The sequence below is a fragment of the Nicrophorus vespilloides genome, unplaced genomic scaffold (genome assembly GCF_001412225.1).
Source record: "Nicrophorus vespilloides isolate i.1.1-1 unplaced genomic scaffold, Nicve_v1.0, whole genome shotgun sequence".
Classification (NCBI taxonomy): domain Eukaryota; kingdom Metazoa; phylum Arthropoda; class Insecta; order Coleoptera; family Silphidae; genus Nicrophorus; species Nicrophorus vespilloides.
Window position 1 is genome coordinate 210,674 of NW_017097793.1, and position 16,442 is coordinate 227,115.

Consider the following 16,442-nt stretch of genomic DNA (forward strand, 5'->3'; position numbering starts at 1 on the left):
AGCAACGCAGCAAAATATCACTGAAGTTTCGTTTAATTTTAATTCAGGACTTACAGGCCGAATAAAATATGTAAAAAAACGGGGTGGTTACGTAATTACTTACAGGCAAATATATATTTTTTTATTTGCTTTTTAGTTACATTATAAAGCTCGCAACGTGATTACGTGTATTCCGTTGGCTTATTTGTAGAAATATAGTTGTACAAATTACTTAAACTCCAAGGGTAAATGTTAGAATTACATAGGTTACAGTTATAACCAACTCAAATCTGTGTAATTCTGATGCATTGAAATTATGTTAGTTGAATATATGTTAGTAGAATGTTCTGATTATTATTGCATAAATGGAATGTCTCCCGACAATAGTCTAGAAGGACATAAAATATTAAGTATTTACTTGATTGCTTATACAGAATCGAAAAAAATGAAGAACAGACTTTAAAAAATACTTTGACAATCTAGTATTGCTCAATTACATGAAATTAAATATTATTTAATAATAATATAGCATTGAATATTATTTATTTTAATACATCCTATTTCAATCCGCACAATAATTAATTCATATGTTCCATCGCTCCATATGTTTAATGCTTTTATGAACGACTTCACGCCTGATGGCACATGTTAAAAAGATAATTTAATGTTATAGCTGATATTATGTGTACTAGGTACACGATCGTTACAAGCACAAAACAAAAATCGTTGAATTAAAACAACAATTTAAAATAAATGGAATATTCTGGGACCAATCAGACGTGTGTTGTTCTGCGTGAATCCAATTAGAATGCGGAGGACTATAATTAGTGCGGTAATTTTATCAAACACGTATTGACCCTTTAACTATGCAAATAGCTTACTAATTGGTACAAATATATACAACACCCGGAGTGCGACCGATGCCACCACCTCAAACCCCCAGCTGGGCACAAATACAATTACATCGGAGACGTCGCAATTGGACCAGAGAATTGTTCCAAACTATACTTAATTAAGAGAAAACAAAAGAAAACAACAAGACAAAAAAATAACAACATCAACTAGATGACGATTTAAACTTTTGACACGATGATCGTGCATATGTAGCTAACTTTGGATGTGGTAATGCGACACGAGAACAACACTTGCACTGCAAAAGTCGATTAAAATTGTAAATGAAACAGCCTAACAAATTGCTCCACATGACTGCAGTGCGGCAACACGGCTGCAAATTCATTTTTGATTCATTCACGCCCCTGCGGCGGCCGTGGTAGCAGAGGCGGCGTTCTCCAGTCTTAATATATTGATTAATTCATTAACTAAATGACCGTTTCATTAAGAAACGCAAATGCGAAAACTTGTTGGAGATTAACGTAATTTATACGTGTTTACATTTGCGGAGGAGTCCGTGGGTGGGTGGTTGATTTAATTCTAACAGGGTGCAGTTATCTACCTTAATAAAGAAAGTAAGGGCAAGTCGAGTGGCGTAAATTCAATTCAGAATTTCATATTTCGGAAGGAATTGGGGTACGCGACCAAAATAAACAAGGACATGGCAGGCCATTCTCCTCCCATCGTTTCGTCCCTCGTCCCAGAAACGTGATTATTCAAATTCGGTTATTAGCTTGTGTACGACGAAAAGCTTCATCAGGCATTTTACCGCGGATAAATTGAACGCGTTTTAAGTCCTTTGCGCGTCTATGTGTGTTTATGTGTGCATACATAATCGGGTTCTGGAACGGAAGGAATCAGCTGCATTCATATGTATCATAAAACTAAAAATAAAAACCCTAAAAGAAAGAAACAACTCTAAATTATTACCCAAAAGATACTAATCATGATTGAGTAATTTGTCTATTTTGAGTGGAAAATGAGATATTCATTTATTATTTTATTTGAGATATTTAATTAATTCGACAATCGTTTATTTAGATTTAAAATTAAATATTTATGTAAAATTTATAATTATATAATTTCAAATTAAATAATTATGTAATTGTTTCCCAGACTATTTTCTGCAGCACATCAGTGTTTCGCGGAATGTTAACAGGTGTTCTGTGAATAACTGGAATGAAATAATTACTAATTACTAAATAAATAATAAATGTTTTTCTCATTTTCAAATTTTATTGATTATGTGTTATCTACCATATACAATTAACAAGGTGTTCCGTTAAAATTTCAGGATTTACAAAGGGTTCCGTTCCAGAAAAAGTTTATGAAACCCTGATGTAGAGTATTCGCCTTTTCGAGTGAGTGTACATACTTCATAAAAAAAATTGATTCATAAAAAAACTTTATGTTATTATTCTTAAATAGTAATCCATTTTAAATTTTGAATGAACTCCTCATTAATGTATTATTCATTAATGTATTATTTTATAGAGATACCGTTTTATATAATATTAAGTAACTTTGCATTTGTTGTAATATTTTATAATATAATGACGAATTATATTGATAATGCAAGTACTATTTCCATGTACTGCATATTGATAATTGAACAAGATTATTCATCAACATATCTAACTACACTGTTATCCATTTATCAAATAATGTAATCCTCGCGTGGAACATGCAAAGTTAGCACTGGAAACGTTAATTCAAAATAACTAATCACATACTTCGCAACTTCTGATTTATATTAAATAATAATGTTTATTGCATCAGTCGTACAAAAATAAACATAAACAGAAAAAAAAGAACAAAATAAATAATTTAATAATTAAATAATAAAGTTCTACTTTTACAAATAAATATTGAAAATAAAATGAATAGTATTATAATTCATGTTTAAATACTCACATAAAGTCAGTAGTTCCACAAATTATATATAAAATTAGAAAATTTCTAAAAATAGCTTAATTTTTTTATTTTTTCTTCTGAAAGTACCCAAAAAGTAATATATTATACAGTTGGCCGTATGCCAGAACGGCAAGGGAAAACGGTGAACGTTTATTCGCTATATGTCCGCCCTCAAGACCGCCTTCCAATCTCCTTCCTCCGCTATGCTGCCCAAAACCCCCCAACAATTGTTCTAGGCGATCTAAATGCCCACCACGCCGACTTTGGAGACCACACCACCAACACCAACGGGAGGAACCTGCTGCTGGCACTGGACACTTGCCCACTGGTACGTCTCGGGTGCACCGATCACACCCTTATTAACCACAACGGCCACTCTATCATTGACCACAACATCCTCACCGACGATCTGCTCCCAGACGCTATCATCGGAGCCGCCGTCGCAAGCGACCACCTCCCGGTCGTTGGAAAAGCCGCACTCCCAAAGTTCCCGCTGCCCGAGGCCGAGCCATGCCAAATGGGAAGGTCTCGTCGCACAGGTGCTACTGATCGCCGTCCAGAACCCATCACCAACGCCCAAGAGCTCGAACACCGAGCCTCTGAACTCACCACCTTCATCGAAGCGGCCATTGAAGACAACGTGCCCACCAGAATCTACACACCACGACATCCAAGGCTACCACCCGACATTATGCATCTTGTCCGGGAGCATCACTGGATACTGATCCGGAAACTTCCGGAATCCGCCATCGAGTGGCTGCAAGAAATATACAACGCGTGCCTAACGCAAGGACACTTCCCGTACCCATGGAAAGAAGCCGTTGAACTCATGTTTAACAAACCTGGAAAAGACCCAACCCTCACAAGCTCCTACCGCCCCATCTCCCTCCTTCCGGTCATTGGTAAGCTTTTCGAAAAACTCATATCCAAAAGAATTGGCGACCACTGCGCAGCCAACAACATCAGTACGGCTTTACCAAAATAACCTCCATGAAGCATGCCATCCTCAACCTTTCCACACATCTCTTTAATGGCTGCAACTCCCAGCAATACTCCACAGCCCTCTTTATTGATATTCATCGTGTCTTTGACACCGTGTGGCACAACAGACTAATTAAAAAACTCAGCGATGCCAATTTCCCACAGTACCTCATTAAAACCATTCACCACTACCTCCACAACAGAACCGCCACAGTCAAATAAATTCAGCCTTTTCCCAAGCGATCCTTAATGCGGGAGTACCCCAAGGAGCCATTCTCTCTCCAATTCTTTTCAACATCTTTTGCAGCGACATCCCCGCCCCCGCACAGACAACATGCCATCTCCAGCAGTTTTCCGACGCTACTGCCATCACATCGCCACCCCGTGCAAGCGATAGCCACACTCCAGGATACCAGCAATAAGCTAGAAAAATGGATGAGGAAATGGCGTGTCAAACCCAACCCCCAAAAATCGCAAGTAATCGGCTTCCGACACCCGCAAACTCATTGTTTTCGCGACACACCCCTATCCATTAAACTCTGGAACGTAAACCTCAACGAAACATGGTGCATCACCGACCTAGGCATCTAACTTTTCCACACGCTCAACCCTCTACCCACAATAACACAAACCTTCCGCAGAGCGAGACAGCGACTAAGCATAATAATTCGCCTCCGCACATCCATCGGCGGCTGCCACCCCAAAACTCTGTTCCACATCTACAAAGCGTTCATCCGCCCCGTCCTCACCTACCCCTCCACCATCCTCTCAATTGCTTCCTAATCTAATCTAACTACACTACCTCCACCCCTGCGCGCACCTCCACGACCTAGCCTCACTCCCCAAAATCCCCGATTTCATCCACAAACTCCAAGGCCGCCAAAACCTTCTCTCTGAACTACCAAACCCGCACCCTATACGCCTGCACACCAATCTCCGCCAGCACCCGCCAACCCAAAAACAAAATACCCTTTCCACCGGCTGTCTTCGCCCACAACGCACCCCCGCATGACGACCCCGACATAACCCACTTCCTAAACACCATCAAACCCATGTTCCTCCACCCAGACCCAAACCTCCGCCTACCAACGGGCGGTGGGTGACAACTAACCCCAACCATTATCTTATGTTTATCTTGTCATCTTCTGTTTAGCTTTAAGTCAACCCTATAATTGTAAAACTTTTTAATTTTTTTATAAAAAAAAAATCATCAACGTAATTCCAAACTTTTTTTCTTTTTTTTAAATAAAACCATCATCATGTATATATTAATGTTTCTGGCTAAATGAGCTCAAGCTCACATATACGCCACCCCTTTATAACAACTTCCACTGTAACTGTATTTACAATATAATAAAGCATTTTTAAAATTGAATTGAATTGTATGCCAGAACCCCGGCATCATTTTTACTCGAGTATTCCTCACACTTGATCTGGATAGTCAATATCGAACACAAAGTTCATTAATATCAGCTATGTTTAACCAAGCGAACAGAATCTTCGCATTATTATATTTTTCTCATGTGCCCGACCCGGCGCATGCACCGAAAACACGCCAAGAATAATAATTGAAATTCTACAAAAAGAATCTTTCGCCATCAGAACGTGTTCTCATCGTCCTATTCTTAAGTAACGTCATTAAAAAGTTTTTAATTTCGCTCGTTAGTGTCGAAGGAAAATTCATAATTTATTCTTCGTTTTTACTTCTCTTTCTTTTAGATTATCTCGGCAATTATTTCTTCATAAATTATTATCAACGCTTTGATCTTTTTTTAGCTTCGTTTTAATTACTTTTTTCCCCACTCTGCGCAAATATAAACAAATGGAGGAGGAAAAAAAGAAAACATAAAATAACAAGGGGAAATTTGAGGTAGAAGATGGGCACAAAAAAAAGTTTCCGGTTCGTTTATTCTGTATGCGCATAAAGGTAAAAACAATGTTATCAAACAATGCTTCGATAAATTCCAAATGCACGGACATTAAATAAGCAGAGGGTGGAACGCAACGCATGGAAATAATAAGGCAATCATTGTTTGCTGCTATTAACTTCAAACGAGCTTGCTTTCTGTTTATCGAATAAACTTTTTCGTAGTTTTTGATAATATTTGGGGATTATATTTTTAAATTTATTTAATGTTCCATTTACTTTCAATTGAATCATTGAATAAAAATGCAAAAATATAATGAAAATATGATTCAAACAAATAAGTATGTACAAAAATATGATTATCTTGTAAACATTGAAAATAAATGATAAATAATTTAGATAAAGCTTTTAAAAATTATATTATTTATTCAATATTAGTTTTAAAAAGTCAATCGACCCCTAAATTTTGTATATTGTAACGGTTTGTATCGGCAAACCAGTAACATAACATTTATTTTATTAAACAATTTTACAACTTCGTTTGATGTAAAATAAATAATAATCAGTATTATTTGTTAATACCTTTTTAGCAATACTTTTAATATAGTTAACAGTCTATGATATTGTGTAATTGAGTGAAGCAATATTACATATAAAAGAGTAAAGAGGGCAAGTTTTCGGGTCAACCTTGTTGTCGATCTCGATAACAGGAAGGTTGGTTACCTTACCTTACCTCAAGTCTGTTCTTTTATTTTTAAATGAGTCGGGTCTCTTACTAACACTCTATATAAGTTATTTTAGTAATACTATTTCTTTATTATTTTCTATTTATTACTCCCTGTATCCGAAAATTTGGTATACATTTGAAGGAAAATCTTAGATTGTCTAGAGTTTCGAAAGCAACTGTCAATACTCATTATATTGGTATTGTTTACATTGATAGCTAAATAACCTAATATATTTGACAGTCGTTGCTTTTGAGTTAAGTTGAAATTTGAAGACCAAAAATATTCATGGCGTTGCGTGACGAGCCACGCGTGGCGTGGGTGACGTGGCATGATTTGAAACGGGGTGCGTTCGTATTTATTGACTTTGGAATAAAGGGAACCATGGAAACAGATGGATGGATGAGTGGATGGTGGTTGTTCGCCTTTGGTTCTTGGCCTCATCTTCAAAGTACTATTATGCAAAAGTCTTCCAATTAATATTATATAATTAATTGACTTATCAGAACGCGTTTAATTCTATCAAACGCAGGGACACGCACGCATCTATTCCAGTTCGATTACATCCCACGTGGAGTTCCATTAATTAATTGCCCAGATTAGATTTCAAATGCAATGGAAAACAGGATAAACATTTGAAATGATTCTCCATATAAATCACTGAGCACAATATAAAAAAAAAAACTAAAAAAATGTCGGATGCAGCGTGTCCGCTTGGATGTAATTTAGGACGTTTACATATAATTAACTAATTGATATTTATTTCAAAATAGCAAAACTAATTAAGCCTGATATTTGTTAAGTATCAAGAGAGTATTAAAACTGCTATAATTTTCGAACCGCTAGTAATGCTGTTTCCATATTTCTCCTAATGCTAGCTGATTTTATTGTTTACAAGCCTGCGGAAGTATTTGCTTCTCAGTTTTTTGGAAAAAAAAAATGCGTGATGGAATTAAAACGTAATAGTGTGATATATACGGCTATCACACTATTACGTTTGAATTCCATCACGGATATTTTTTGTGAGCGGAATAAATGTGAATAAATCTTTCGTGTCCATAACCATAACACGTTATAACAAAGCTAGTATTCCAAAATAGTATTTAGGTGGTCGGAAATTTTTTTTTATCTATAACAGAAGTTATTCGGAAAGTTAAGGGTCGAGTTGAATGAAATCCGCGACGCAGTGACAAATGGTTACTCAGCTGAATATATCGAAAATAACCATGCAACGAATACTCAAAAACAAACTCAAAGTGAAGCCTTACAAATTTCATAAAGACAAGATCTCACCGATGTTTAAAGTAAAACTAGGTTCGATAGAACGAAGGAGCTGTTGCGCTTGCACGAACGCGGTCAATTGCGCGTCTTCTCGTCTTCTCTGATGAGATTTTTTTTCCAATTGTGAAATTTGTAAACAAACTAAATAATCGAATCGACTTAGAAGAGAAGTCAAACGATAATTTGAATGGCTACAAAAAGTCAAGCACCACCGTTTGTGGTGGTTTGGTAGGCTGTGACGATCGATGGTCGCTCTCCGTTGGTGTTTTTGGACCGTGATGTCAAGGTTAATGCGAATGTCTACCACGAAAAAGTTTTGAAGGTGCTCTGAAGTTTGGAAAACCAAATATTTCAGTCAGAAAGAGTGGACATTTCAAGACGATTCTGCACCATCACACAAAATACATGAAAACCAACAAAGGCTGGGAGACAACGTTCCACACATCAACGGTGACCAGATGCAAATCTGCTCGACTTCTTGGTATGGTGCATTTTACAAACCAATGTCAGCTCTGAAAAATAGAGTGTTAATATTCTCAAGAAATGGACGAAGATTCAGCAGGTTCACATTCGTGCAGCGTGAGACTCGCTTGTCGACCAACTCAGAGCCATAGTTCACGGTAAAGGCGGCCATATCTAAAATTTTATATGAATTCGAAAAATTGAATTGTTTTCCAACAATTTTTGCTTGAGGATCAATAAAATACAATTTCAAATTAAAAAATACAGCGATCTGAAAAGTTGCAGTTCAATTGTTATTGTATTGTTAATTTAAACCAGATAAACTACATACATAATAGCTTATTCTTGCGCAGTATAATTGTTCTTATTTATATAATTGTCAAGAGGTTTATGAAACGCCTAAAAATGTTTTGTAAATAATGTAGTATAGCATCTTTGTATGACAGTTTACATACAATGAACACATTTTTTTTACATTAAATTTACCAATTGTATTCACTAAAAAATATAAAATTTAACTTAACTTGTAATAGTTAAATTTATGATTGTTATACGATTAAAGTTCATAATATATTTGTTTTACATCTATAATTATAGAAATAACAATATAATTTTTCAGTTAGTTTTCAGATAAAACATCTTGTTATTATGTCAAATGCAAATGAAGCATTAAATAGAACAAAGCATTTGGAAATGCGAGGGGTTTCCACGACATTCTTGATTACCCCAACGTTATTTTCCACTTCATTAGTTTAAACAGATAGTCTGTAGACGTGATCAGAATTAATTTCAATACATTACAATAATAGAGGAAAGGGTTACAATATATTATTTAATGTATAGTTGGTAATTAAACAATTGAATAACATTAATATATTATGTTGTTATACATGATAACACCATTCAATAATATATTAAACAAGACTAATCAAAGCACCTATATTCATGTAATTTATAGGGAATAGTGAATAATATAATAATTTGTGAATACTAATTAATATTCTACGTTAAAAATAATAATAATTCAACTTAATCCCAAAAATTCATACCATAATCAACTAACTAGCAATATAATAATCGAATAGAAGTTTTACCTAATGTTGATGTGTATTTAACAAAATTGTTTTCAGACTATCAGTATCCATACAGCTCATGTAATACGTATCCTAAATTTGAGCGGTCCTGGGACAATTAAAAGTCGCAGCTCGCATTATTTTACGGTTCATAGTTCGCGGTGACATTTTGTGCAATTAGCAAAGTTATAATTGCATTCATATGGTACAACTTATACGGAATGTGTTCTTGCGTGGTCGCGTTATCGTATTTTGGGATATGTCACAACATACACTTCACACATATTATACATGTAAATATACAGAAACACGCACACATCGACAACTTTGCCAAGAACTTAATTGAAATCATTGCATTTCACGCAGTTAAATTTGCATTTGATTAATTAACATCATCAATTTTATTTATTTTCACTGAACATACTAAATCATGTAGAAAATTCACACATTGGTTGCAAAGTCGTATCGATCATTTATCACTATTTACGTAAATATGTATCATTAAACACAATTTATTTAAAATGCAAGCTGCACTTAAATTATTTGTATTTCCTATCATCTATAATTAAAATAAAAATTCTAAATGTTGTTTTTATTGGGTTGGAAAAAAAGTAGTTGTCGATTTTAAATTTGGATGGGAGTAGTGATTCTTTTGAATGACTTCTATCAATGTTACAATTATATAGTTTTGGCATTTATCAGCTGTGAACTTTAGCTTTCTTGAAAACCAAATTCAGTGTATATTTCAGTGAGATTTGTTTGTGTGGGTCAATTTTAACATGGTAAACAAAAGCGTTCATTTTCGTCATATATTGCTTTATTATTTCCGAAAGGAAAGAACGCAACAAAAGCTGCTAAAAAGTTAAGCGCTGTATATGGTGATGAAGCTCTAAGAAAATGAACCAGCACAAGCAACATCGAAAGCTGAAATGCACCAAAAGAAAAGTATGCTGTCAGTTTGATGGGATTACAAACGTATTTTGTAACTCTATAATTCAAGAAAAACGGCCTACGTTAGTATATCGTAAAGGTTTTGTATCCATGACAACGCTAGGCCACACATATCATTAGTAACTGGCTAACAATTACGCTTGGTTAGGAAGTGATGTCACTAACGCCATCAGATTACCATTTGTTCAGAGCCTTACAAAATTTTCTGAATTGTAAAACCTTCAATGGTGATAATGCTGTGAAATTACACTTAGTTCAAGTTTTTTTATTTTGCTGATATAGACCAGAAGTTCTATGAGCGTGGAGTAATGAAGTTGACGGAAATATGGCAAAAGGTCTTTAATCAAAATGGAAAATATATTATTGAATAAAGTTTAATAATTATATAAAATAATCTTGTTTCATTTTTATATGAAAATCGGCAATCACTTTGTTGCTAAATTGTTGTACAAATATATGGTGTCGTATATGTTGAGTATAGTTTGATATGTGACTGAATGATAGATTTTTTCTTATAGTATTTGCAAAAACCAAAACAAGACGGTTTAATTACAAAAAGAAACACTTAGAAATATAATATTGTAAATAAATATACAGTAAAACTCCGATTATTCATGGTAATTTCGGACTTCCGTGGTAAATTTGACTTCATTAAATCGCACGATCTAAGCGGCCAACAATCAATATTATATTAAATGATAATTTCCAACAAAAAGTTAATAAACCAGCTTTTATTCTAAAAGCAAACAATAAAACCTTTTTTATTTGAAATGCAGTCTGGCAAAAGTATTTGAGAATAAAAGGATGCCAACTTTGGTAGGAACTTAATTGAAATCATCTCACTGCACAGGCCGTTGAATTTGCTTTTGATTAATTATCCCCAACTATATTATTTATTTTCTCTGAACAGTAAATCATGCATTAAAACTCGCGCATAGTAATATCGATTTATTACTATGCACGTTTCAAATTATTATATAATCATTTAATGAAATTGTAACACAATTATAAATGAACGAGTCATTTTAATTAATGTATTTTTAATTTAATATTGTTTTATTTTTAATAATCATTAATATTAAATGAGACACAATAGATACGGTTTTATTATTGGAAATAACAATATGAAAATAAATATTTATTAATATTATATAATATCATATGTTTAATATAATTAATATATAAGATTAATTTTGATATGGGCGGAAAGACTTAACCATAACACATTATATGTATTTGTTTGTATTTTTGATGAATTAAATGATAATTTTGTGCAGATCATTTCAATAGCTAACGCAAAGTTTACATATTTTCGAGTTTAGTTTTCAAAAAGGCTGTGTAAAAATGAGTCAATTGGATTAGATTCAAATTTGAAGAAATATTGTTATTGTTTCAATTTACATAATATGATCTATTTCAGATGTTATAAAGTGATGTTATATATATATAGTGTTCAGATTGTATACTAAAATTTATAACTTTGAACTTACCCCATCTGGATTGTGTTTATAAGGTGGACCTGTACCACAGAATTCTACCAAAACGTCCTGCAATTTCTTGCTGGAATCTGAAAAACCAAAAAAATAGAACCGCAATTCAACCATTTGCACAAATATAGATAAATATAAAAATAAAACAACAAGTATTAAGTACTTTGTGAAAGTTTCTCCAAAAAAGATTAAGTGTTATTATAAGGACGGATATTTAACTGGATCATAACAATGATATTAAGTGAATGGGGAAAATGCGGCGTGCCACTCGGACGGCAAAACTCTCGAGTGAAAACTGTTCAATCTAAGCGGCAATAAGTATTTGATGAGCTCACGAGAAAAGGAAGATGATTTATCAATACCAGTGAGGTAGAAGAAGAAGAAGAGGAAGAAGAAAAAGCGGAAACGGGTCCCGGATGAAAATAGAAATGCAATTTATTGCTGTTTCGCACTTTATTACTATCATACGACAAAATTCTCTTCTCGTTTTATTTTCTTCCACGACATTTTATAACGCGATAAAAAAGACGACAAAGATTAAGGGTGGTCTAATAACTGAAAGAAGATGGTAAAATAAAACCGGAAAGGTTGTGTGTTTGGTGCGCATTGTCTCCTTCTCTCTCCAGTTACAAATGAATGCGGGCAATTATCCTGCGATATTCACCTTGAATAAAAAGCTCTAATTCCGAGTTCAAGAACCCTGCAATCCCTTACGAGATTGTTTACAATATTGATTATCTCTCAATCTAAGAAAACACCCTCCGGTTTAATGAGAAATCCAATATTTGATTACGCAGAGCGGATAATATAACATAATTGTATCTGGCGCCAAAGTATCCTCTAATAAAATAATGCTGTTATAACTTATTTCATATTATCTTTATGTACACATAATTTATTATTTAAAGCGCAATTTTATGGAAAATAGTAAAATTGAAAAACTTCGCATAGTAAGGCTTCAATCAGTTCAGATGCACTATAGTCTAGTTCGAAAATTACAAAAGAAAAACTTACATTGAGCGAAAAAAAAATTATACAAAAAATGTTTTACAGCTTTTAAAATTATAAAATATACTAAATTTTAATTGAGCACAAATAGTTCTAAAAAATCTGTACACAATTTTCATTTATAAGCATAGTTTGGGAATTTAAGTTTGGGGCCTCCCTAAAAAAACTTCAATGTCTTAATTAGTAATCCGCCACTGTGTACATACATAAAATAGATTCAACGCATATAACATTATAAATATAAGTGCAAATATATGTTAATCATAAATACAAATACAAATATATGTTAATAAAACATTTTAATATATACTGTAATCAAATCAGTGATGGAACTACAATTCCGCTGAACCCCGCCGGCGGGGGTGGATCTATAGGGATCTGAAATTAAAAAAATGTTTATGGCCATCAAATTTGACTGAGTACTTCGCTACTTAGAAAAATCTAGTCATTTAAGGGCCTTAAATAATATTTTACAGGAAGGACAAATATTTCAAGTTTCGTCACTAAATAAAATTCTTCATTTTTATAAAAGCTATAGTATTATGATACTATATTATTTATAATCATTGATGGAACTTCCATTTTTTGCAAAGATATTGTACCGTAATTATTTTATAACTTAGCCCAAAATGGTTCAATAAAAATTATAAATAGATATAACTATATTAAATACGTAGGATATTTCGTAATTTGGAAACAATTTTTTTTTTCAAGAAACAAAGAAATTATTATAAATTAACGTTTCATGGTGTACAGGTAAATTTGAATTTGTAAGACTCTGACCAATTTGAATTTGTGGCGTCCTACGCATACAGCCGTACATACTGAATTTACGCGATTTTCGGTTCCACGTGTTTTAGATAAAAATGCAACTATTCAAGAAATAACTGTTTATTTTAGATATTAGATTTTAATATAGAGCTAATAGTTTGCTACTCTACTAATTTTAAAGTAATAAAATCATTTTGATACATTGATTACGTGTAGCTTATTTCCTCAATATTTTGTACATTTAGAAGCCGTGAACGACGGAAGTAAGTGCCACATGCCATCGATATTTCCGTTTCTGCACGGATACGGCTATGTGTGACAACCTTTGGAGCGTTAATCAAGAAATACCTGCATACAAAATACAAGTCGAGAACCATGGCAACAGCAGTATTGGATGGAAAACGCTTCACGATATGTGACTTAATTAAAAGTTAATGAAACGGCGTGCAGTGATGCGCTTTTGTGGTTATTTCCGAATGCAAAATTACCGACGGTTTTAATTAAAAATCGGGAGCATTTGACGAAAAACGAAAGAAAAAAAGCAAACAAAAACCGGAGCATTGCGGAAGGTTTGTGGTAATCGCTCAACCCCGTCGTCGATACCATCTACATGCCCGAATAATTGCACTTTTTAATCGAATTTCCGCACTAATTGCAGACGATCCATTATTGGACAAAGAGACACTGAAATGTAACAAATGCAGCGATTGAAAAGAGAGAGAAAAGTGGGTTGGTTATAAAATAAAAGGGGGGAAATGCCTATTTTCATGTTTAAGTGAACACCAGGCAACGGACGCACGGCTTGACGAATCGAACTTCGCTTTTACTCTCACTGCCAATCTCAATTATTGATGTAATAGGCTTTGGTAATGACTTTATGAGACTTCTATAGGTTACAATTACAAAATCAGGACCATTTCACAAGTTACACAATTAGCCAACTTCGTCGAGCTATAAACCTGCAGATGGGATTGAGTGGCCTATTAAAGTATCTAGAGTGGTTACATCGCTTCAAGGGATAAACCAATTTTAAAGTTTAACAGAACTGACACAATAATATAAAAATTACGAATACAAAAACATATTTTGAAATCAATTGTAATATGGAAAAACACTGTCCATAATTAATGTGAGTGCACTAAAATCACATAAATATACAAAAATACAAAATATGTGCATTATAAATGGAAATGAACAAAGCAAAAACATATATTTTCGAGTCAAAACCAATACAACGTTATTCTATCGATTTTCACGATTTATTTTATTGCTGAAATACTAAAAATCTATTTATTTTATCCAACGCTTTTCATGATCGTTAATTACATAATTTAATTAAATAAGAAGTATAATTGAAGAAAGAATATGTATATAAATTTTTCCGATTGTTAATAATTTGTAAATAATATTTTAGCAAAATAGATATTGTTGAAAAAATATTCCAATCTTTACTTTACTAACATAAGAATTTTATTTAATTAGAAATATCCAAAAACATACAAAAAATCATTCATTAATTTTAGACGTAATGTAAATAAAAATACAACAAAATAAAACATTTTTAGCTGTTTGTAACATATTTCAAAAATAAACTTTCATATCTAATTATATAAATTGTAAAACACCTAAGTGAATTATATTTAATACGATTTCTGTTTTCGTTGGGGATCGAAGTGAGGACGTTTTTCATTGAGTGTATCCCGCATCTGAGACGTGAGTACTTCTTTGATGCAATGCCAACAGCTTGAATTTCGATTCGATAAATAAAATAAATTAATCGCGAGAGAAGGATGGAGGTATGCATGTGTGAATCGGCCGAACTAAACGAGAAAACGAAATAGGACATAATAAAGTGATTAAAGGGAAACTCGAACACACAACTAATAAATTATGATCTATTTAAAGTAAAAGTTATTTATGATTTCGTGCTTTTAATAAAGTTTAAGGTCAACGGACCCATGAGAAAATTTAAGTTGCTTTTGATACTATTATTTTTTCAATTCAAACTGTACAATTAATTAATTTATTATTTAATAATAATTTCAAAGTATAATTTGGAAAAAAATATTTTTGTTTATCTCTATGACCGGAAGTCACGATCAAATATTACGTTATAAGAAATATGGGAATTTTGTGCGTTGTGTTTACGCTTCTATTCAAGTGTTTGATATAATAGTCAATCGAGTGAATAACATGTTTTTACCTTAACATATAAATAGAATTGTATCTCAATTACGTATTAGAATAAATGGAATAAATCAACTACAACATTTTTAAATGTTAAAAAACTTACTGATAAGGTAATATTACTGGATTTCGATAAGATCCATATTTTCATAAAAATTATTTAGTCAGATTAAACTAAGTTATAAAGGGTTTTTACATAAGTCCGTTCGTATTTTCAACCATTTATTCAAAAAAAGAAGTTTATTATTAAGTACGGGCGGCTAATAGCCGAATGGTTAAGTCGCTCTACCCACGTGCCAGTGGGTTCAAATCCTGGTCAAGCCAGGCCCTTTGTGAGCCCTCTCGGTTCTTGCAGCAATAGGGCCATCGTTCATCACAGATGGACAGTGAAATGAATGAAGTTCAGCATATGGACCTTCGCCAAGTCGATGGACAATGACAATGTTAAGGATAGCAGCAGATTCACAGTGAAATGAAATAGTGGAATCGCAGAGCATCAATATACTACTGAAGTTAACCTACAAGACGACAGCCAACGTACAAATTAAAAATCATCATGATGGTAACTATCCACCCGGAAAGATTACCTACCTACCTCCTTCATATAGTGAGGTAGTTTATCCCATGAAAACCCTATCAACTTCTGTACGGTGATTACAAATGTCTGCACATCATCACTTTCATTGGAATTAGGCTAACCTTTGGTAATGTCTTTTTTTGAACAAAATCTACGGTCCACAACATTGTTGTAGAGTATCCATATTTATTCACAAGTAATCAAATACTGGAGAAAAGGTTGTTGCTGCTTTCTTTTAATGAGCTAATCATAAACGAGCTACGCTGTGTTCATTCAGACCATATG

The 16,442-nt window shown here is 33.4% G+C and overlaps 1 protein-coding gene across 2 annotated transcripts in view; it reads right to left on the reverse strand.

Moving 5' to 3' along the window:
• LOC108561012 (diacylglycerol kinase 1) overlaps positions 1–16,442 on the reverse strand; it is a gene marked incomplete at its 5' end in the record, with an annotated part of 77,523 nt that overhangs the window by 51,891 nt on the left and 9,190 nt on the right. For both annotated transcript variants that reach the window (XM_017918773.1, XM_017918772.1), the window contains 1 exon segment: positions 11,615–11,691. In XM_017918773.1, coding sequence (XP_017774262.1) covers positions 11,615–11,691 — 77 coding nt within the window.